This window comes from Bison bison, unplaced genomic scaffold, assembly GCF_000754665.1.
Source record: "Bison bison bison isolate TAMUID 2011002044 unplaced genomic scaffold, Bison_UMD1.0 scf7180017864213, whole genome shotgun sequence".
In the NCBI taxonomy this organism is placed as follows: domain Eukaryota; kingdom Metazoa; phylum Chordata; class Mammalia; order Artiodactyla; family Bovidae; genus Bison; species Bison bison.
In genome coordinates this window covers 2931060-2953465 of record NW_011494785.1, presented here as the reverse complement: position 1 = coordinate 2953465, position 22406 = coordinate 2931060, and the positions used below count along the sequence as shown (strand labels likewise).

General features: G+C 51.0%; 1 protein-coding gene across 1 annotated transcript in view; it reads right to left on the bottom strand.

The window, feature by feature from the left end:
• CRACR2A (calcium release activated channel regulator 2A) overlaps window positions 1–22406 on the bottom strand; it is a 122884-nt gene that overhangs the window by 42628 nt on the left and 57850 nt on the right. Inside the window, exons 5-10 of the mRNA XM_010845207.1 lie at window positions 19849–19995; window positions 8160–8250; window positions 6938–7115; window positions 4134–4254; window positions 1587–1751; window positions 414–623 (exon numbers count right to left, since the gene is read on the bottom strand). Of these exons, the coding sequence (XP_010843509.1) occupies window positions 414–623; window positions 1587–1751; window positions 4134–4254; window positions 6938–7115; window positions 8160–8250; window positions 19849–19995 (912 nt within the window). The remainder of the gene's footprint in view (window positions 1–413; window positions 624–1586; window positions 1752–4133; window positions 4255–6937; window positions 7116–8159; window positions 8251–19848; window positions 19996–22406) is intronic.

The window sequence follows — 22406 nt, the reverse complement described above, 5'->3', positions numbered from 1 at the left end:
AATTGAAAATTCCATCTTTCCCCACACCTGGTTGGGTATGGTCATTTGGGGGGAGTTTTTTGAGAGTATTCCAAACCAAATCAAACCAGTGAGCTTTGAATTTATAGTAAGCTTGATAGGCTGGGACAACTCCTATCTTGCTGCCTTGTTTGTGATGTTCAACCAGTTCAGTTTTCTCCTACCTGAGCAAGTACCATGCCAGGCACGCAGAAGAGTGGGGCAATACCCGTCTGCAGAGGTACAAACTGGAGAGGGGGGTGGGCACCTGTGTAAATGGACCAAACATGGCGGAGAGGTGGTATTCAGCCGTCCAACAGGATGTCGGGGACCAAGGGAATGAGGGTGCTCTCTCAGCAGACAGGTGAGACTCTGGAGGCGGGGGCGCCCTTCTGGGCTCTGGGATGAGCTCACACCTCAGGAAATCCAGCTGCTTCAGGAGCCCCGACTTCTCCCGCTGCAGACTCTCGGTGACGCGGTACACTTCCCTGAGGGGGTGCAAGAGGGCAGTGATGAGTGACCACACCAGGTGGCGCACTACCAGGGCGCGAGGCAGTGATGAAGTCAGACCCTGGAGATGGTACCCGGGCTGGTCCTCCACTGGAGAGCAGGGCCTCGTGCAAGGGCTTATACCAGGATCAGCGAGTCATCTCAGGCACCTATTTGGAAGGTGAACTTATCCCCATTTTACAAACATAGATCACAAGACAGGTTCACTAACTCTCCCAGGACAACCCAGGGCTGAGCCGGGGTCCTAATCCAGACCCCCTGGTCCCAAGAATACTGCTTCATGATGACTGTACGGTCTTCGCAGGCTCCCAGTGGTCCTGCCCTGCCCAGAGGTCAGGGAATCAGAATCAACTCTCTTCTCCAGCCCAGTCTCGGAGGTGAGAGCAGAGCTAGTGCTTCCCCATCCCCTGCCCACCTGCTGGTTTGGTTTATTTTCAGGAGCTACTGAAGAACCACTGTCCCATCTCCACCTCCCCCCAACAGTCTCCAATCTGTTCCCGAAGATCTGGAATCTCCACTCTTGCGCCTTCATTTCTTTGACTAAAATTTCCATCTGTAGCTACAAAGCAGAGACTTAATGTAGCAGTCATAATCCATCGTTTACATCACTGTGTGAGCATGTCAGTCGAGGATTTGGGGGGAGGAAAGAGAGAGGCTGGAAGATACACAGCGGTGGCTGGAGGGCAGCTTAGGCTGCAAGGTGGGGCCGTGGGTGCTGTGCTTGCCTTTGTGCTCTCGCTGCAGTGTCTGGCTTGAAAGCCGCAGTTAGCAAACAGCAGTGGGAATAAAGGAGAGAGGGCAGGAGGGGCGGGCGGGAGGAGGGCAGGGGAGAAGGGAGGAAGAGAGATGGAAGGGAGGAGGGAGTGGTGGCGAGGAATTCAGCCTCTCTCAGAAGGGGAAAAATAGAGAACGGGGTGATGCTGGAAAATAAACCTTGCTTAACTGTGCAAGTCTGCCTCCCTCCTTCCCTCTGGGCTCTGCCCTGCAGTTCAGAGATTTTAAATCTCCCCCAGGCTTACGGCAAAGGGTCCAAGGTTCCACATTTTCAAGCCACAGCCTAGTTTTTGAGCAGGAAGCACCTTGCATCCGATAAACGCATCGCTGCCATGGGCTGCCTGGAGGGTGCACAGACTGCGCTGGGCAAGGACTGTCCCCCGACCACCCCGCCCACATCACTACCGAGCTTGCTGGGGCCACAGGATGCGCCCGCCAAGCTCGTGATCTCCTGATTCCTTCGGCAGTATCTGTGGGTTTTTCACCTTTATAGAATAATTAGAAAGTCAATTTGCAACAGTAACAAACTGTCTCAAACTCTAAGTTCACCTCAGACAATCCTAATTAAGCAAAAGAACTTCTCTGGCTCCTGCAGAGCTGCGAACTCCCAACATTTTAATACCAATTATATTTAATTTCGACTTGAGGGAGAACAATGCCTCTCCCATTATCCATGCTGGGTCCCTAAGCTCCAGCCTGGGACTCTGCTCCGACCGACCGGCACTACATGAGCATACCTGCCAGCTTGCTCCTTGGTTCCCTTGGAGCCAAGGTTGCCTCCGGCTGGCTTTGGGGCTCCCCAGCCCCCACCCCACGTCCTGGTTCTTCCTGAGAGCAGATGGCTTTCCCCGCTGAGGACAGTCACTCATTGGAGACCTGAGGGCTGGGGTCTCACAGTGTTTGAGCAAGTGTGACTGGGTGTGTGCTGTTGTGCCCGACTCTGTGCGACCCCATGGGCTGTAGCCCACCAGGTTTCTCTGTCCACGGAATTCTCCAGGCAAAAATATTGGAGTGAGTTGCCATGCCTTCCTTTAGGGGATCTTACCGACCCAGGGATTGAACCTGTGTCTCCTGTTTCTCCTGCATTGGCAGGCAGGTTCTTTACCACTGAGCCACCTGGGAAACTCCACAGTATTTGATGGAGGGGTCAAGTCCTCCACAATGAGAGGAACTTATTCCAGCCCTCCTCTGGCCCTGCTGACACAGCACCAGGGGACCCTGGCACCATGACAACACACACACATACACACCCGTACATGGTACGTAACAGTGCACACACGCGGCTGTTTGTCTAGTAGATATACAGATATCCACCTATCTGAACATGCACACACACACACACACACACACACACATATTCAGATAGATTTGGGGGGTTTTAACAAAAAGAAGAGCATTTCTGCAAAAAAAGAAAAAAAGATACTTAGATATTTAACAAAATGCCCCTGAACGTCCTTCTGACCTAGACATTCGACAAGTTTGTGTCTGGCTGACGGGTGAAGGGTAAAGCACAGAGCTTGCCATTTCATGGAAGCGGCTGGGGAGAGGTTTACCGCCGCCCGGAGGGAAGGGCTGTCGGCCTGGTTTTTATCAGAAAGAAATATGGAGTGTTCTCCAAAGGATCCGTCAAGTGAAAAAGGCAGGCTGATGTAGAGCAGTGCACTGCTGCTGCGTGTGTGTGTGTGTGTGTGTGTGTGTGTGTGTGTGTGTGTGAGCTCACTGTGACCCATGGACTGTAACCTGCCAGGCTCCTCTGTCCATGAGATTCTCCAGGCAAGAATACTGGAGTGGGTTCCCACGCCCTCCTCCAGGAGATCTTCCCCACCCAGGGATTGAACCTGCATCTCTTACGTCTCCTGCATTGGCAGGTGGGTTCTTTACCACTAGCGCTGCCTGGAAGTGCCTGTGTGTGCACACACAACCTGGAAGGATCCACGAGAAGCCACGACTGGTGGCCTCCTACTCACAGGAGGCCAGCGGTGAGGGGGTGGGGCTGCAAACCACTTTGAATTTTGTGCCTTGTCATAAACCACCTGCCCCAGATACAAAGTGATTAACAAAACAGACAGCGATGCTGCTTTTCAGTTGACCTTCACCTCTCCTATGACTGTTCCTTCTTCATCTCTTTTTAAAATCTAGTTCTCTTTCCTTGGGCATCTTCAGAGAACAGGAAGACTCATTTTCCTATCCACATGATGGGGCCTGGTGATCTAGGGGCCTACTCCCCCCGCTGCCCACTGCTCTGGAGAATCACCCGGCAGTCAGACATCTCTGGGGATGGACAGGATGGGAGACGAGACTCTGACCTTGCTTCCTGGCACTGTGTAGCTGTGTGACTGCAGGTTGCTCGCTACCCCTCTCTAAGCTTCCATTTTCCATGTGTGAAATGGAGAGGTGGCTTCCAGCATGAAGGTCCTGTCCATACTGCTGGTCAGGGTTCCTGCTCTATGGAGGGCACGCTAAGCCTCTCCCCGCCCTTCTCTCCCGTCTCCCTGGACAAGACACGCTCTCCTGGGCTCCAGCAGGCTCTCCAGCTGCACAAGCCGCTGCAAGCTTCTTCAAAACAAGCCATGAAGGTTCCGCACTCATTTATCTCTCCCTCCTAGCCCCTCCTCCCTCTTTTTCAATTCCCGGCCTCCAGAGATTGTGTCTCTGGCTTGCCTGATGAAGATAAGGCTTCAGAAAGATTTTAATCCTCACGCCGTGATTGGTTACCCCGGCTCTGGTGCTTAGCTCTGGTGCTTACTTCCACCTGCAGACCTCACGCCTGTGCTTTCCGATATTTGTTGCTTTTAGGCCTTGATTGAATTTTAAGAGGCTGAATCCTTAATTCTGTTTATAAAGTTAAGCACCTTGTTGACCTGCTGTCAGTGGGGAGGAACTGATTTTGCTTGTTTCCAATGAAATACACCGTTCCTCCACCCGGCATCCGAGCCTTGGAACGGAAGGGCTGGATTCGCTTTAAACCAGAAGCTAGGGAAGACAACTATTTTTCAACTGGAGGGATCTTCCTAGGGTAAAAAACTCCAAATCTAAACACACATCCTGCCTCTCACTCTGGATCAGTCCCAAATCATACAAGACACTACACAAGAGCCAGACAGCAGAACAATTTGATTTAGGCTAATGGCTCCAGCCTCAGTGAGCTTCGTCCTGCCCCTCAATTCACACACATACATACACACACACACACACACACACTCTTCCAGGGGCAGGAAGAAGCTTCCAGAGCACTCCTGTCTCTCCCCTGTCTCCACGGGGCTACTAAACTATCTGGGCAGGACTTCCCTGGTGGTCCAGTCGTTGAGAATCCACCTGCCAATGCAGGAGATGTGGGTTCGATCCCTGGTCCGAGAAGATTCCACATGCTGAGGCACAACTAAGCTACAACTATTGAGCCCACGCTCTGGAGCCCAGGAGCTGCAACTGTGAGCCTGTGTCCTAGAGCCTGCACTCCACAAGAGAAACCGTCACAGTGAGAAGCCCTCAGACCGTGACAGAGAGTAACCCGGACTCACCCAACTAGAGAAAGGCCCACGTGCAGCAATAAGGACCCAGCAGAGCCAAAATGAAATCCATTTTTTAAAGCAACATTGTTTAAAAAAAAAAAAATAGTCCTGGGAGGGGCTGCACCATTCAGAAAGACCATCGTCTGTCCCTCTATCCCAGTGCTGATGACCATCGTCTCACCAGCGGTCTCATCAATGTCTTAGGCTCTCATGAGACCCCTCTTGTCCTCCACACTAGTTGCTTCCCCTTGGTCCTTGATGGAGATGGAAACTGCTAAGTGTCGTTCTTCACACATCCACCTGCCCCGGTCATGAATCCTGAATGTCAATCAATTTATTCCCTTTTCGACTGGAAAAGAGCAATAGTTGCTTTTCATCATGTCTGGTAGAGGTAAAGGAGGAAAAGGGCTCGGAAAAGGAGGCGCTAAACGCCATATTAAAAAAAAAAATTTATTCCCTTTTCCTCTCCCAGCTAAACAAGTCTGAGTCCTTTCATCTAGACAAGTTTGCTATGGTAGCCACAAACCCTGCAAACCCTTAGGAAATAGCTCAAACCGGTCCAACCAAACATGGACCTTTTCTCATGTCCCTAAAGCAACTAAACACCTTAAGGTTTTTCTGGCTGGTGATTAGTCTGTACAGAGCTTCTAACCCTGTCACCAGAGGAAGACTCAAAGCAAGGCACACAGATCATAATGGATTTAGTTGAATGAATGTGGCCAGTAAGAGAAAAAGGAGGCAAAAACAAGGACGTCTGTACCAATCTCAGGAGGCCCCTGTGTAATCAGGCAAGCATGCAGTAATTAAGTCGAGTGGCAATCACTCATTGAAGGGATAAATCTATTTGCGAAGAACTTAATACGTAACAGTAAGGAGGAGAAAGAGGGAGGAGAAGCCAGGTATGACTGTGTGGTGGGGATGGGGAGGCAGCTGGCAGTTCCAGGCATTGAGAGCATCTCGCTGCAGGAGAAAAACCAAAATCTACGGCTTGGGGATTCGCAGGAGTGGAACTGTCTTCCAGCCTTAGCATGGGTTGTCTTCAAGCGTATTTTAATGTGCTGCTAAAAATATCCCTCTCTTTTCAAATGGAAGCAATGCGTCTGGGTCTGTCCAGGGCTGGATTCCTTCCAGCACCAAACAAAACAAAACAGGAGGCCAAGTGGCAAATGGCTCTCTCTCTACCTATGAGCCCCTTGCTTTGAAGAGGAGGCTTGCCTAGGCTTCCCTGGTTGCTCAGATGGTAAAGAATCTGTCTGCAATGCAGGGGATCCAGGTTCCACCCCCGGGTCAGGAAGATCCCCTGGAGAAGGGAATGGCAATCCACTCCAGTAATTTTGTCTGAAGAATGCCATGGACAGAGGAGCCTGGCGGGCTACAGTCCATGGGGTCACAAAGAGTCAGAAGAGACTGAGTACGCACATGCTATAGAACAGAAAACCTCAGAGCTCGTCACACGTAAGGACAGTGAGCATATTTCATGAAACTCTGGTTTCAGTTACTCACACATCCAAGTGTGTGTGAGCTCCAAAGTCACTCATTTTTCACTTGCCTAGAGAGACCATCTCTCGGGGTCCTGTGCCAGGCTCTCCCAGACAGGGTGGATGGACACAGAGATACTGCCTAGCCTGCCTCTGGGTACTCAGGTGCATCAAGGGAGCGTCTGGTGTCTGCATCGATCCTGTGGGGTGATGGGAGCAGTCGCAAAGGGGCTGATGTGCATTTTCTGGGTGCATGGGAAGAGATGGAACAGACAAACGGAACTTTGAGGAGCCTCTTCCAACTGGAGGCATCCCCAGCCATCCTGGCAGGAAGACATCACAGTCTGCAGCCCCCTCCCCCCAAATCAGTGACTGTGGCCCCATGTCTCAGCATCTCCCTCCTCTCTTACACAGGATGCAGGAAACAAACTACAGTTTCAGCTTTCTGGTAGCTCCCAGGCATAACTATACCCCCATGTCTGCAGATACCTCGACCGTCAGCAATTTTTCTGAGTTAAACACCAGGCATGGGAGAGTACAAAGGTTTTATCTTGGGATCACCTGTGATTTTTTTTTTAATTTTATTTTATTTTTAAACTTTACATTAAATGCTCTCTTTTGTATCATTAAATGGTTCTTCTCAGATTGGAAAAAATTAAGTCCTTAAGCAAAGGGCAGGGAAAGTGGGTAAGAAAAGAGGGGAGGATAGAGTAGAGAGTTGGGTCCTCTGAGGATGCAGAGGAAAGTTTACCCGCTTCTGCTTCTGGACCAGCTGTTCCAGCTCCTGCTCCTTTGAGAGCAGCTTCCGCTCCAGCTCCTGACTTCGGGCCCGGAACCTCTCCGTGTCCTGCCAGACCAGGGAGAGGGACATGTGAGGCCCAAAGGCACCTGGATGGAGACTGCTTTTACCACCTTGAACCTGCTCAACAGCAGGGTCCACTCAGCCTTTGGACTTCCAGTAGTCTTGTACAGATGTGAGAGCTGGACCATAAAGAATGCTGAGCGCTGGAGAACTGATGCTTTCGAATTGTGATGCTAAAGAAGACTCTTGAGAGTCTGGGGAACATCAAACCAGTCAATCCTAGAGGAAATCAATCCTGAATATTCACTGGAAGGACTGATGCTGAAGCTGAAGCTCCAATACTTTGGCTACCTGATGTGAAAGCCGACTCACTGGGAAAAAAAACCCCTGATGCTGGGAGAGATTGAGGGCAGGAGGAGAAGGGGACAACAGAGGATGCGATGGTTGGATGGCATCATCCACTCAGTGGACATGAGTTTGAGCAAACTCTGGGAGACAGTGAAGGACAGAGAAGCCTGGTGTGCTGCAGTCCATGGTGTTGCAAAGAGTTGGACACGACTTAGCCACTGAGCAGCAGCAACAACACGCCATCCCAGGGCTTCAGTGGCCCCCCCCCAGTCCAGGTAGACAGGAAGCATGTACAACACTAGCTCCCTCCAGGAATGACCAAAATCAAGCCCAGCCTTCAGGATGCTTTCAGCGGTAAACCCCTCCATCCCTCTGTAATCCCCGTTTACTCATTGATCCAACAGATACGTGTTGATTGCCTGCCTACTCTGCTCCAGGCACAGTGGGGGTTCCAAGGGTACATCAGTCCATAAAAGAGGACGACCCCTGCTCTCTGGGGTTAACATCTTAATAGGACCAGACAGACCACAATCGATCAAAATGAACCAGTAAATTACATGCCAAATTTGAAGGTGACAACGACCTTGAAAAAAAAAACAAAGCCCCAAAATAGGAAATCAATAATACCATGGGGGTACTGTGACCTTAGGCCCAGGAGGCAGAAGGTGGTCAGAGCAGGTGCTATTTCGCTATTTCAGCCTGGCCAGCACAGCCAAGGCCCGGACTTGAATGGACTCTCACCTTCAGGAGAAACTGCTCCTTCTCGGTTTTGATCTGCTGTTCCATCTCCTCATAGAGGTGCTGGATTTCTTCATCATAGGCAGCGATTTTCCTGCACAAGTGACAAGGAGAGTCTGATGAGAAGCTTCTATTCCCCAGTGGAGCTCTGGGTGGTGGGCGTGACCACGTAGGTCGGCCAGCCAAGACTGCCAGGTCAGCTCCTCAGGATCAGCAGACCACAGAGGACAGGCAGGACCCTCTCGTCCTCCTGTCTCTCGGCCCTCCCCCCCAGATGATCCACACACTTGCTGGTGGGGAGGGGAGCGTCCCGGCTCCATCTTCTTGTGCTCTGCTTTATGCCAGCACCAACCCCCCAGCCTCGCGACACTCATCATAGCGTTACCCGCCGATCCCTATGCTTTTCCACAGCATAAAGGTGTGGGCTTTTTCTCTGCTTGGTTTCTTGGTTTATCTCTTTCCCACGTTGGCTGCTTTCTCTCCACCTGGCTCCATCAGCACTGTCTGAGCTGTACTCTCCTGGTGTGCTGAACTTTGGGTGACCCTCGTTTTTCACAGGCTCTCAAAAGGTTCCATGGTGATGACTACCACCTCCATCACAACACCCCCTCCAGAGGGAGGGGCCACTCCTGTCCAAGGACTCAGACCATCTCAGCACGGGGCCATGGGGAGGGTGAAACTCAAAGTGTTAGAATCTCAGTCGTGTCCGACTCTTTGCAACCCTATGGGCTGTAGCCCACCAGGCTCCTCCATGCATGGAGCTCTCCAGGCAAGAATACTGGAGCGGGTTGCCATTCCTTTCTCCAGGGGATCTTCCTGACCCAGGGGTCGAACTCAGGTCTCCCGCACCACAGCCCATGGGCTGGTCTTTCCTCACTCGCTATCTGCTGGGGGAACCTGGCACCCCATGCACAGGCCACAATTTTGATTGGCATCCTTTCAGTTCTACAGGAACCACACAGCCGCCCCAGAACACACAGTCAAGGTTACTCACTGGTCTGAGTTCACGTTCCTGGTTGTACCTCCAGGACCATAAACCTGACTTGGAGTGAGTACCCCATTGGTCCAGGGTTGTGCCCAGAGAGAAGGGCACGGCTCCCCAAGATGCCTCTGAGCTGAGGCTCTCTGCTCACCGCTGGACCTCCCATTCTGGGAGTAACAAGCGTCTTTTTGGCAAAGAGGGAGAACTCTCTTCTCAGTAAATGACAAATGTTTGGATTGCTGCTTTGGTTCTTGGCTACCCCACAACAATTACAAGAAAATCTTGGCGAGAAACAAGGAACTGAGACACCTGTGGTTACACAGGGACCCCTTGGGGACAGAAATGGATACAGTGGATAGGAAAGTTCAGAGAGAAAGATAGGCTTCCCCTGGTCCCTGGAATTGCCTTCCTGTGATGGAAGAAATTCAAATGCGACGTGGCAAATGGTATTTAGGAAAATTACAGACAGTGATTCCAACTATACAAGCACCAGAGAACTGATAAAGTGAGATGAGAAAAACTTCGAAATGGATTTGGCGCTGCTAATGTCATACTCATTATAATCATTCATATAAGCTATGTACCATGTAAGCCTAATAACCATGCAGGGCATTAATTCTACATTATCATTAAATGTGTTATATTAACTTGAAGTTTTATTGGATTAAATTAATAAACTTTATGCTTTTCATGCTCACATGTCAGTTTGTTAGTCGTGAAGTAAGTAATTTTACAAACACAGATGTGAGAATTGGACTATAAAGAAGGCTGAGCACTGAAGAATTGATGCTTTTGAATGGTGGTGCTGCAGAAGACTCTTGAGAGTCCCCTGGACAGCAAGGAGATCAAACCAGTCAATCCTAAAGGAAATCAGTCCAGAATATTCATTGGAAGGACTGATGCTGAAGCTGAAACTCCAATACTTTGGTGAAGAGCTGATTCATTGGAAAAGATCCTGATGCTGGGAAAGATTGAAGGCAGGAGGAGAAGGGGATGACAGAGGATGAGACGGTTGGATGGCATCATCAGCTTGATAGACATGAGTTTGAGGAAAGTTCAGGAGATGGTGTAGGACAGGGAAGTCCATGGGATCTTGAATTGCTGCACACAACTTAGCGTCTGAACCTCAAGGACAACAGCAAAACAAATGGAGGGAAGAGAGATGCAGCCTCTGAATGGCACCTACCCCTGCCCTCATCACAGAGGAGGGACCCACCGCAAAGAAGCCCTGGGTTGCAGGTGGGCATCAGTGGTCCTGGCCCATATGGGCTCCCACATGGAGCTCATACTTTGGAAATGCTTTTGAACAAACCTGGTCTCTTTGGAGGCTGTTGAGGCATGAAGGACTTCAGAGGTTGATCTATGACCCAGGGCTGGACACACGAGCTCGAGAATGAGAATATTAAGGTGCTGTGTATACCATAGGCATCACTAACCCAGCTCAGGGGTGCAGACGGCCAGGGTTATGATCCCAGAACCGGCTTATTTCCTCTGTGTGACCTTGGGTAAATGCTTCGACATCCTTTGATCCCAGGATAACAGCTGCTCCCCGTTCCTTCCAGCATGGTTACAATGAATGGGCAGGTAAAGTGTTTGGAACTGCAAAGTCCTACACAGATATAAGGGATTATTTATTTTCCTAATTATTATCATGGGCTGCAGAGGGCAAGGGCCAGTGCTCCCCAAGGGGTGGAGGGTCTTCGTTTTAAGGATAAAAGGGCTGCTGGGTTTGGAAAGGGTCAGAAGCAATCAGAAAGGTGAAGAACAGAAAGCTTAGTCAATAAAACCTCCTGTCGGAGTGATCCATTAGAGACGCAGGCTGTGTGTGAGCAGGGGCTGCAGAGAAATTACTTCTCTGGGAGAAACAGTGGCGAGAGGCACTCTCAAAAGACGTGGGCATATGGCATGTGGTGCCCCAGCCAAGCTCACCACATTCTGCCATCAGAGGAAAGAGGCAACCGATTGTGTTTGCTTATTACACACCCCTTTGCTGCCACAGTTTCTGGAACCACTCAGATTGCCTGATGCACAAACACAGACTCTGAAGTCTTCTCCACGAGGATTTCTCCATCTGTTCCGATTTCCTGACCCTCTTCCCGGACCTCAGAGAACACCACATGTCTTTATTTGAACCTTTCAAAGTCCTGAATGACTCTTTCCTTTGGGTTTATGCAGTCTCCACTAGGTTATGGACACTCAGACACTGATGTCATCCACAGGGCCTGTGCTCAAAGTGTTAACACTGAAAATCTGTAAGAAATAAATATAAGACTCTGGATACCAGACTCAGAAGTCCATGGGTGGACCACATGGGGTGGCAGGGAAATGCCAGATTCCAGGAGAATCGAAAAATTTGGGGGTTGAAAGAGGTCTTGTCTGATCCAACCACGTTTCCAGTGTCAGAGTCCTTGCCATAATATCGCCACCAAGTATGTCCCCAAACTGGTTTAGAACAGCTCCAATGAGAGAGAATGCTGAGTTTCTAACCAGCTCTTTTAGAGCAAATGACCTACCAAAAGCCGGGGTGAAAGGTCCAACCAGCCTCAAGGAAACAGTGCCACCCTGGGCATCTGACTGCGGTGGATGCCTCCTCTCGCAAGGATGACGTGTGTGTGTGTGTGTGTGTGTGGTGTGTGTGTGTGTGTGGTGTGTGCATGCGCACAGTATCAGGCGTATTGGAGATCTAAGGATGGAATGTTTGTGGGAAGCAAGGAGGGCTGGAGATAGTGATGCTCCCCATCAGTACAAGCTTTAGGTTCAGAGAGAATTCTCAGGGAGCAAGACCTTTCCCTGCCAGCCTCTGACAGGCACCGTGGAAATTAATTAACCTTCACCAAGTGCACACAGAGAGTCAAGGTACCAGGCGCAAGCAGAGTATTTTAATCCTCAGCACCACTGCGGCCCCAGCTAACAGCACACTGGTGAGGCCTTCCTGCTGTCGAATATTAATTGGTCAAAATATTTTTTTCCCAGTTTGCTCTCTCCTTTTCCTTTCCTTAGAAACAAAGGGTCTCAGAAAATCACCAGGTCCAGTGTCTAGGTTTTAGGCAGGATGTGCTGAAATTACTCCAAGAAACAACGCAGTGTCTTCCTTCCCTAAATGGAGGTGTAGTTTTGACCTCGGACAGGACAAGCAGCATTTGTCTGCATTTTAGATACATTTCAGAAACTTGAACTCAAAGGACAGCTTAAGAAATGGCCACAGGCCTTGGAGAGGGGTCGTTCTGATTCCATGTGTGTGCTTGTGGATGGGCAGTGGTCTGATACACAGGACTCTGGTTTGCAGAGCCTGGTGAGAGGCAGGTGCAGAGAGAGGAAGAGCCCCTCCCATCACAGACAAGCATCCTGTGTGTCCACAGGAAGGGAAATGTGGGTCGAGGCAGGGAGGGGGCCAGTCTGTGGTCACCCGGTTCCTGGGGCCAGAGCGGCGGGAGACCCCAGGCTTCAACTCCCAGCTCGTGCCCTCCAGCCTGTCCTTGCAGAATCCACTTCTAAGACAAATATTGTATGATATCACATATGTGGGCTCTAAAGAAAGGGCACAAGTAAACTTATTTACAACACAGAAATAGAGGCACAGATGCAGAAAACAAACTTACGGTTACCGGGGAGGAAAGTGGGGGTGGGGGGATAAGTTGGGAGATTGGGATTGACATATACGCACTGCTATATACAAAACAGACAAGTAATAAGGACCTACTGTATAGCACAGGGAACTCTATTCAGTACTCTGTAATGACCTACACGAGAAAAGAATTTTAAAAAGATATATGATATATCATATATATATATATATAAAGGTGCCCTGCTGCCTTTTCCTCGCAACTGCGGTCTCCACTGGCTTCCCCAGTGGCTCAGCTGTAAGGAATCCTCCTGCAATGCAGGATACCTGGGTTCAATCCCTGGGTCAGGAAGATCCCCTGAAGAAGGGAGTGGCTACCCATTCCAGTGTTCTTGCCAGGAGAATCCCTTGGACAGAGGAGCCTGGTGGGCTACAGTCCAAGGGATCTCAAAGAGTTGGACTGACTGAAGCGACTTAGCACGCGTGTGTGTGCACGTGCACACACACGCGTGCACACACACACACGCAGATACATGGGTTTCTCTGGTGGCTCAGATGGTAAAGAATCCACCTGCAATGTGGGAGACTTGGGTTTGATCCTTGGGTTGGGAAGATCCCCTGGAGGAGGTCTTGGCAAGCTACTCCAGCATTCCTGCCTGGAGAATCCCCACGGACAGAGGAGCCTGGTGGGCTACAGTCCACGGGGTCACAAAGAGTCAGATGCTACTAAGCACAGCACAGCAGATACGTATGTATAGCTGATTCACTTTGCTGAATAGCAGAAACTAATATAACATTGTAAATCAATGATACATCAATAAACATGTTAAAAAAGAAAGATGACAACTCCACACCTCTGTGTTCTGGATTGTCAGCATCCAAACCTCATCTGGCGTCTGTCAATTGTGGAGTGAGAGATCAAGGGGGTGAGGAATGGGGCTGAATGTCTGGAGGCTGCCCCCTTCCCCTGTCTCCCCGACCCCTGCCCCTCATGCTCTGTTCACAGAATGGAGACCCCGGGCCAGAAACCTCTCAGAGAGTCTGCTCTTTGCCAGAGAAAATGGAAGCGCATTCTGCCTCCGCCAACTTCGTGGTTGGGACTCAGACTCGCCACCGCTCCCTGCTGCCTTTTCCTCGCAACTGCAGTCTCCAGAGGCAAAGGGAGGCTCTCACTAGAAAAATTCACTAGGGTTCTCTTGTTCCCCTGAAAGCAGTCTCTCCCAGTCTCTCTGTCGTCGGTCTCTCTCTCACACACACACAGGATTAGAGTATCACTGAATGAAAGGCAAACATACGAGTTTGTCGAAAATTCTGCGAAGGCTGTAAAATCGCCAATTGGATTTTCAAGATGGATGGTTTCTCCCTAATTAGATTCTGCTGCCTTGTATAAACCAACTTTGCAGCTTTATCCCAGCCTATAAAGCAAACCATTCTTCATTAGTCAGGTTTACAAATCATGCCCCCAGTGACCACAGAGCACAATTACCCTCACTGTTCCTTCTGCTCTCAGGGCAAAGTTAACAATGTGCTTCTGCCTCCGATAATAGTACACCAATTAAAAAAACACGGGCGTGAATAAGCCGTGGCCTCATGGCTGAGGGCCCACCCCAAGAACTTCCCTCTACTCAGAGAACGGGAGAGGAATTACAGACTGGAAGAGCCAGGGTGTGCCTGCTGCAGCCTGATACCTTCCAGAAGTTTGTTCAGTCGTGTCCGACTCTTTGGGACCCCATGGACTGTAGCCCACCAGTCTGCCTCCTCTGTCCATGGAATTCTCCAGGCAAGAACACTAGAGTGGGTTGCCATTCCCTTCCCCAGGGAATCTTCCCGACCCAGGGATTGAACCTGAGTCTCCTGCATTGCAGGTGAATTCCTAACCATCTAAGCCACCAAGGAAGCCCCTGAGTGACTAACACACATACCTTCTAGAAGCTAGACAGCATTTCTCAGTGAGGTCTGGGGTCTACCTGCTTCAGAACCCACATTCCTGGATCCCCCACCCCCAAGACATACTGATTTAGACCCTCTGGGGTAGGAACCTAAGGATCTACCTTTTAACCCAGAGCCCCTGGTCATTCTGAAACAAGCTAACTTGCCAGAACCACACAGCTAAGATTCATCACAAGGACTACTGGCCATACATACAATGCTTTAATTGCCATCAGTGGTCTTCGACCTTTTTGGCACCAGGGACCATTTTCATGGAAGATAATTCCCCCCTGCCCAGGGTGATGGGGCGGGTTGCTTTCAGGATGATTCAAGTTGCATTATAGTTACTGTGCCCTTTATTTCTATTATTATTCCATGAGCTCACCTCAGATCAGCAGGCATTAGATCCCGGAGGTTGGGGACCCCTGTCCTACCTGGTGGCAAGGTCAAAGAAACAGTGACCACCCCCCACCCCCATCACGGAACACCAGTTCTCAGGCTTGTGTCAGGTACCAGGTATCCCAGTTGGGCTGCCTGTCAGGTTATGAGACACCTTCCTTCCTGGTCTGGACACCGTCTCGGGGCTAAAGGAAGTGAGTCTGCATGGACAGCAACGGGACAGTGGCTGGGAGGGTGGGAGTTGCAAGTGCAGCCCACCCCCACCAACCTCCACGCTCCTGAGAAACTGCTCAAGGCCTGAATCATCTGGGCCAGGAAACTGTGCAGATGAGGGACCAATGCCAATGAGGGTGTGGGCTAAGCTCGCCAAGGCCAAGGGTGGTCCACCGAGGATGCAGAGCGGGCGGCCTGGGGGTGTTTCCAGGCTCTGAGCTGCAGAGCATGGAGCTGAGGCTGCCTTTGATCTTGAAAGCACTTCTCTTCAAAGTGCTCCCCAGATACAGCCTAATCCATCTTCTCCCCCATCCTCAGGGTTAGATCCTGGTAAGGAACTCAACCCAGCAACTCCTCCAGCAGATTCCAGCTCTGGTCCAAAGTCAGGAGATTTTATACATGTAGACTTGGAGCCCCCACTGCAGACCAAGCTGACGGGGTCCTCCTGGGGTGTGGTTCCAGAATTCCTGCTGGTGATGCTGCCTCCAGGCAGCCCCGTTCTACATCTGGAGAGCCCAAGCTTTTCTTTTTTTTCTGAATCATCATAAATGGCAGGATGCTTTATACAGTGGAAGAGTTCATCACTCTGATGGCCAGAAGTCCTTTCTCATGTCAAACTACTCATATGTCTCCTAAGGTAAAGTATAAGTTTCTCCAAGTCTCTGCACGGTGCATACAGAGAAGAGTGGCTTGGTTGCGACCTGACCTCCCTTTTCTTCGGAGGGAAGTGGAGGCACTGGAGGGCATGCACCCACCTCTGGAGGTGCAGCAGAGGAGCTGGGCATTAGCCCAAGGTCCCTGCATTTGACCTGCCCCTGCCTCATCCCACTGGGTCGTGGCTGCTTGCCCATGGACATGCAGCAGCGTCAAACACTGAACCCAGATTCTAGCCCAAATCTGAGGGCTTCTCAACTGCTGTTCCAAGAGACAAGGGTCGGGGGAGGTCGAAGGCTCCCAGACTTGCTTCCTTCCCCTGCTCCTGAGGTGCAGAGTCAGAAAATGAAACTGCCAGCAGGGAGGAAAGGCCCCGTGCTGTTTCTGACACTGTCTTAACGCTTGAGTCTCCAGACATCAAGATGTCACCCCCAAGCATCCCACCCGCTGCATCCTCCTCCCTCCCAGAGCCTGGAGGTGACCCTGGAGGATGCTGGGGGCCCTTCCTCACTCACTGCAGCAAGACTAACCATGAGGGGCACAGCCAGCCTGGGAGCTGGGGCCAGGAGTGCCCCCAGGTTAGTCACATTTCTCTGGGCCCCATGGGAGAGAGAACCGAGGTGTGCGGTTCAGAAAAGGAGGAGAAAGCCGAGGCTACTGCTGCTGCCAATGGCAATGCTGTCGAGTGTTTCAAAAGCCCAGGGATTTTCTGGTCGGCTCTGCAGCAGAATTTTTATGGCTCTGCCTCCTGGGCGTGATTGTAAACTCCTCAGAGATGGGGACTCTGTGTTCCTTTTGCCCAGTTCAGCCTGGCACAGAGTAAGTGCCCGTTGTGCACGCATGCTAAATTGCTTTAGTTGTGTCTGACTCTTTTGCAACCCCATGGACTGTAGCCCACCAGGCTCCTGTGTCCATAGGATTCTCCAGGTAAGAACACTGGAGTGGGTTGCCATTTCCTCCTTCAGGGGATCTTCCCGACCCAGGGATCGAACCCACATCTCTTACATGCCAGCTGCTAGTCACACGAGAACTGTGCCCTGGTGCCCAGCCCCAAGTGGCCCACAGCAGTCAAGCCTTGTCACCCTCTCTGGGTGATGCTCATGTCCCAGATAGAGTGATGAGTTAGAACCTGGACTGAACAGTCGGCTCATGGGGGAGCCTGGGAGATGCTCTGACAGTTGTCAGGGTTCCCTCGACTCCAGCCCAAATCAAACCATTCCCCCAGGGGACTTTCCTGGGGTCTGATGTCTAAGACTCTGTGCTCCCAATGGAGGGAGCCCGGGTTTGATCCCTGGTCAGGGAACTAGATCCCACATGGCATAACTAAAGATCCCATGGGCTATAACTAAGATTCAGGACAGCCAAATAAATATTTAAAAAAAAATTTCTCCAGACTTCCTTTTCTCACTAACCAGAGTGTGTCCCTCCCTCAAACAAGCCCAAACTCCCAAACTCGCCTCCTAGATGTCCCAGCATCACTTGGCCTCACCCGAGCTATTTGTAAAGCCTCCCATTTAACTATTCTGTATCCTTCTGTTGCTGCTGTTGCTAAGTCGCCCCAGTCGTGTGCAACTCTGTGTGACCCTATGGACAGCAGCCCACTAGGCTCCTCTGTCCACAGGATTCTCTAGGCAAGAATACTGGAGTGGGTTGCCATTTCCTTTTCCAGTATCCTTCTGTATCCTTGGAAGAAAAGTTATGACCAACCTAGACAGCATATTAAAAAGCAGAGACATTACTTTGCCAACAAAGGTTTGTCTAGTCAGAGCTATAGTCTTTCCAATAGTCATGTATGATGTGAGAGTTGGACTATAAAGAAAGCTGAGCACCAAAGAATTGATGCTTTTGAACTGTGGTGTTGGCGAAGACTCTTGAGAGTCCCTTGGACTGCAAGGAGATCAAACCAGTCAAGCCTAAAGGAAATCAATCCTGAGTGTTCATTGGAAGGACTGATTCTGAAGCTGAAACTCCAATATTTTGGCCACCTTATGTGAAGAGCTGACTCATTGGAAAAGACCCTGATGCTGAGAAAGATTGAAGGCAGGAGGAGAAGGGGACAACAGAAGATGAGATGGTTGGATGGCATCACTGACTCGATGGACATGAGTTTGAGCAAGCTCTGGGAGTTGGTGAAGGACAGAGAAGCCTGGCATGCTGCAGTCCATGGGGTCGTAGAGTTGGACACAATTGAACAACTGAACTGATCCTTCTGGGGTTTCAGTTTCTTGTTTGACTTGAGCTACAAGGACCTCCAGGGATCACCTGGTTCAGGTAGAACCGGGAAGCAGGATGTGATGAATGCTTTTTCTTTCTTTAAGGGAAGAGAAGAGAACACAGAAACTCCAATGGGACCTACTGTGTATTTCTTATTGCTGGGCTTCCTAGGTAAAGAACTTGTGTGCCAACGCAGGAGACACAAGAGACACAGTTCAATCCCTAGGTCAGGAAGATCCCCTGGAGGAGGAAATGGCAACCCATTCCTGTATTCTTGCTTGGGAAATGCCATGGACAGAGGAGCCTGGTGGGCTACAGTCCATGGGGTCACAAAGAGTCAGACGTGACTGAGTACACATGTGCTATAAAATAAAAAACCTCAGAGCTCGTCACATGTAAGGGGAATGAGCATGTTTCATGAAAGTGGTTTCAGTTACTCAGACATGCATGTGTGTGCGAGCGCCAAAGTCAAGTGCATTTCTTCTGATGAGTCTCCATCAGAAAGTTTAAACAGCACCAATCCTGTTCTAATGCTGCCAGCAAGGAAACTGGAGCACAGAGAGGTAAAGCACGTTGCCTGAGGTCACACAGCTGGTCGGTGGCAGTGCCTGGGCGGGAGCTCGGGGTGCTCTTGTCCTGTTTCAGTGCTCTGCTTGCTACAGGCTTCTGGGAAATCGACTGCCAGACAGTTCAGTGACCCCCTCCCCAGCCGAGGGTGGACTCCATCAGCTGACCCAGGGCAGGGGTAGCTGGCCAGGATGTGGACACAGAGGGCTAGAACTCCTGGCTGAACTAATTTCTCCCACACAGCCGACAGTGACCTTGACTTTCAGCTCACGAACTTTATAACCATCATTAAACTGGGACAAAAGCATGAATGGAGGCCACTTACAGATGGATGTGAGGACTGAAAGGCTCTGAAGTAAGCTCTCCCTGCGGGGGTGCAGGCCACAGAGGGGCCCCCTGCAGGGAAGATTCTAAGCCCTGAGCTGGGTCACTGTGGCCACTCAGGACCCCCGCCTCCCTAGGGAACAAGGGAACCGTTGGCCCTTCTGGGGGTGTCACCTAACTTTCCTGTGGCTCCTAGGGGGTGATCAAGGCTGGGGTCAGAGACGGAGTGATGAGGGGGAGAAAATAACCCAACCCCTCATTTTACAGGTGAGAAAAACCGAAGCTCAAAGAGGCCAAGAGAGCAGAGCAAGGTCACAGAGCTAGCTGACTGGAGAGCCACACGGCTCAGACCCAGAGCTCCTGATTTCCTGGTTTTGCTTCTAACATCCACAGAGGAGGTGCTGGGACCTACTTTTATTCAGTGAGGCTGGGACTCCTCCCAGCCTGAGGTCCCAAAATGCTGGGGCCTTACTGCCCAGAGGCGGGTAGGGTGGTTTCTAACGGGTCTTGGGTACCAGCCTATCTGGCTTAACGGAATACACACCGCCTCTTACGTGCTGTGAATTCTGGGGACGCGTTACTTACCCTTCCACTGCCTCAATTTCCCTATCTGTAAAATGTGGATGATGATAAATATCCAAATGAATAGACAAGATAGCACAGTGCCGAGCACGGCTGAGGGCCTAGTGCACGTGAGCCAGGGCTTAGAAACATACACACCGTGTCAGCTCGAGCCCAGGCCCAGCTCAGGTGGATGACCGACAGGCGGCAGTGCCGGATATAAGACAGAAGGGGTGTTCCTGGTTTGCACGTGTCTGTGCAGAGGGCGGGCTGACACAGGTACCCACTTTTTCAGGGCGCACTCCAGCTCGTTCTTCTCCTCATGGGCTTCTAGGAGCTGCGAGAAGATTCTGGTCAGGAAATCTTCAAAGTTGGACAGTAAGTGAGGCTCGTCCTTCTTGAGCTGCAGCCAGAGCTGCTTGACATCAGCTTCACTGCAAGAGAAAAAGGAGCATTGAGGCAGGAGTGTGGACATGAGGCTTCCCGGGACACCCCGAGGCCCCGGGGGCGACAGGGGCAGCCAGAGCATCATCACTGTGGTCGGGACAGTGACGTCAGGGGCTGGCATTTATTGAGTGCTGGCTGCATGCCCACTGCTTTATGAACATTTGTTCATTTCGTCCTGCAGTCACCTGTGAGGCAGGTGCCGCTAACACCCCCACTTATGGGCGAGGAGACGGACGGAGAGGGGTGAATGAGACAACTCAGGTCACTCAGCTGCGAAGCGATGGAGCCAGGAGGCAAGCTCGGGCCTGTCTGGTCCCGTGCTGGCCTCCTACTGGCCACACCCGAGGAAGCGGGGAGGACAGGAGCCCAGTGCTTGTGAGGACAGGCGTCGTGGAGCTGAAGGAGAAGGCCTGTCGCCTCAGGAAGGACGGTCCTCACGGCTGAGAGGGGAAGACGTGCCAGCTGCTGGGTGGCAGAAAGCAACTGTCACTGCAGGGAATGGAGGGAAGACAGTGCGTCCCACTGGGGCCCGGAGGCAGCGGCATGACTGAGAGGCGAGGGGAAGGGAAGGAGCAAGGCTGAGAGACGCGAGTGTGCACACGGGGAGACGGTGGAGAGGGAGGGGGATGGAGCAGGCAGAGAGACAGACGCAGAGTGATGAGCCCAGAACCGCACCACCCCCGCCCCGGCCAGCACCCTGGGCTCTTGTGCGTGCACTTAACAGAGACATGCAGGGTCACGGTGATCGGGGAGGGGAGGGGTGGGAGGCGGCACGCCACAGCCCCCGCTCTCCCTCTGGAGAGATTCAACAGTCTACAGCCAGTGATCAAACAGACAGCCAGAGAGCAATCTGATTTGCAGTCCATTAAATTCCAAAGCCACTATGATCCGAAGGTAGCTACTACCAGGGGCCCTCAGGATAAAGAATAAAATCCCTTGTGCTTGTATAACAAGCATGGTATCTGAGAAATTGTACTCAAAAGTAATACTTGATGGTGCCATGTTAGCAATGTGCCTGGGGCATGGATATTACTCTCTGCACCAAGCAGAGAGGAGGCTCACCAAGAAGTGAGGCTGGCTCTGGTCAGTTATCTGATCATCTATCTGACTGTCTCTCCCTCTCTCTTTCCTGTCCTTGCTCCATTCTATCCAAACATCTGCCAACTCATCTAGACCAATCATCCACCCATCCATTCATCCATCCATCCATCCATCCACCCATCCATTCATCCATCCATCCATCCATCCATCCACCCATCCATCCACCCATCTACCCATCCATTCATCCATCCAAACACCCACCCTCCCATCCTCCCATCCATCCATCCACCCATCCACCCAACAAGTATCTATTACTTGTTGAAAATGCAGCACTGAATTGGATGACATGAGAGATTTTAGAAATGAGAGAAGGGGAGGTAAGGAGCCTCCCTGTTTTCCAGAATGAGTTCCATTCCCCCCAACCCACCCACAGAACATGTGGTCGTCTGCTCTATTGTACTGTAGATACAATGGAGATGGCACAGAGGGTTCCGCGATGAGGGTCTCAGAGTGATACCACAGTGACCTTCCATCACTGTGGCAGGTTGCCCCTCATGAAGTAAATGCATGATAAACTCAAGGTGCACCTCACTGGCCAAGACTTTTCTGTTTGCATCCCTCGGGTTCCTATTGGAACCTGGGAGTGAGCCATTTGGGCTCGAGCCTCCTCTGAAATTAGCAGACCTCGTGATGCTCTTCAAAGCTCTTTGAACCACCTATTGTGGTTACATCTTTTTTTGTTGGTTTTTTTTTTTTTGCGTATTGGGCAGTTACTCAGTCATGTCCAACTCTTTGCGCCCTTATGAACTGTAGCCTCCCAGGCTCCTCTGTCCATGGGATTTTTCAGGCAAGAATACTGGAATGGGTTGCCATTTCCTTCTCCAGAGGATCATCCTCCCAACCCAGACATCAAACTCATGTCTCTTGCTTCTTCTGAATTGTCAGGCAGATTCTTTACCACTGTGTCACCTGGGAAGCACCAAATTTCTGGAAAAGAAATAAATCTCTGAACCCTGGATGAAAGATAAGCCAAGGCTGATCAGCTGCCCAATCACGCAGCCAACCAGAGCACTGAGAAAAGTTGGGAGTCCAGGTGTTCTGCCTACCACATCTGGACCAGGCCAGGGTCACTCTCTTGGAAGGATGTAGGGGTAGGGGGTGAGAAGGGGTTCTGGGTGGTCAGTCCATCCATCTCCCTGCCTCCGGAACAACACACGAACCAACAAGATGTCACCTTAATTGGTGAGATCTTTAAAGACCTCTGAAAATTTCCCAGCCTTTTCTGCTTCCTCGTCTGGGGTCCTGCGGTCTGGATGGTCCCCCTCACGTTACGGTGTTTAACTTGAATGAAAACTGC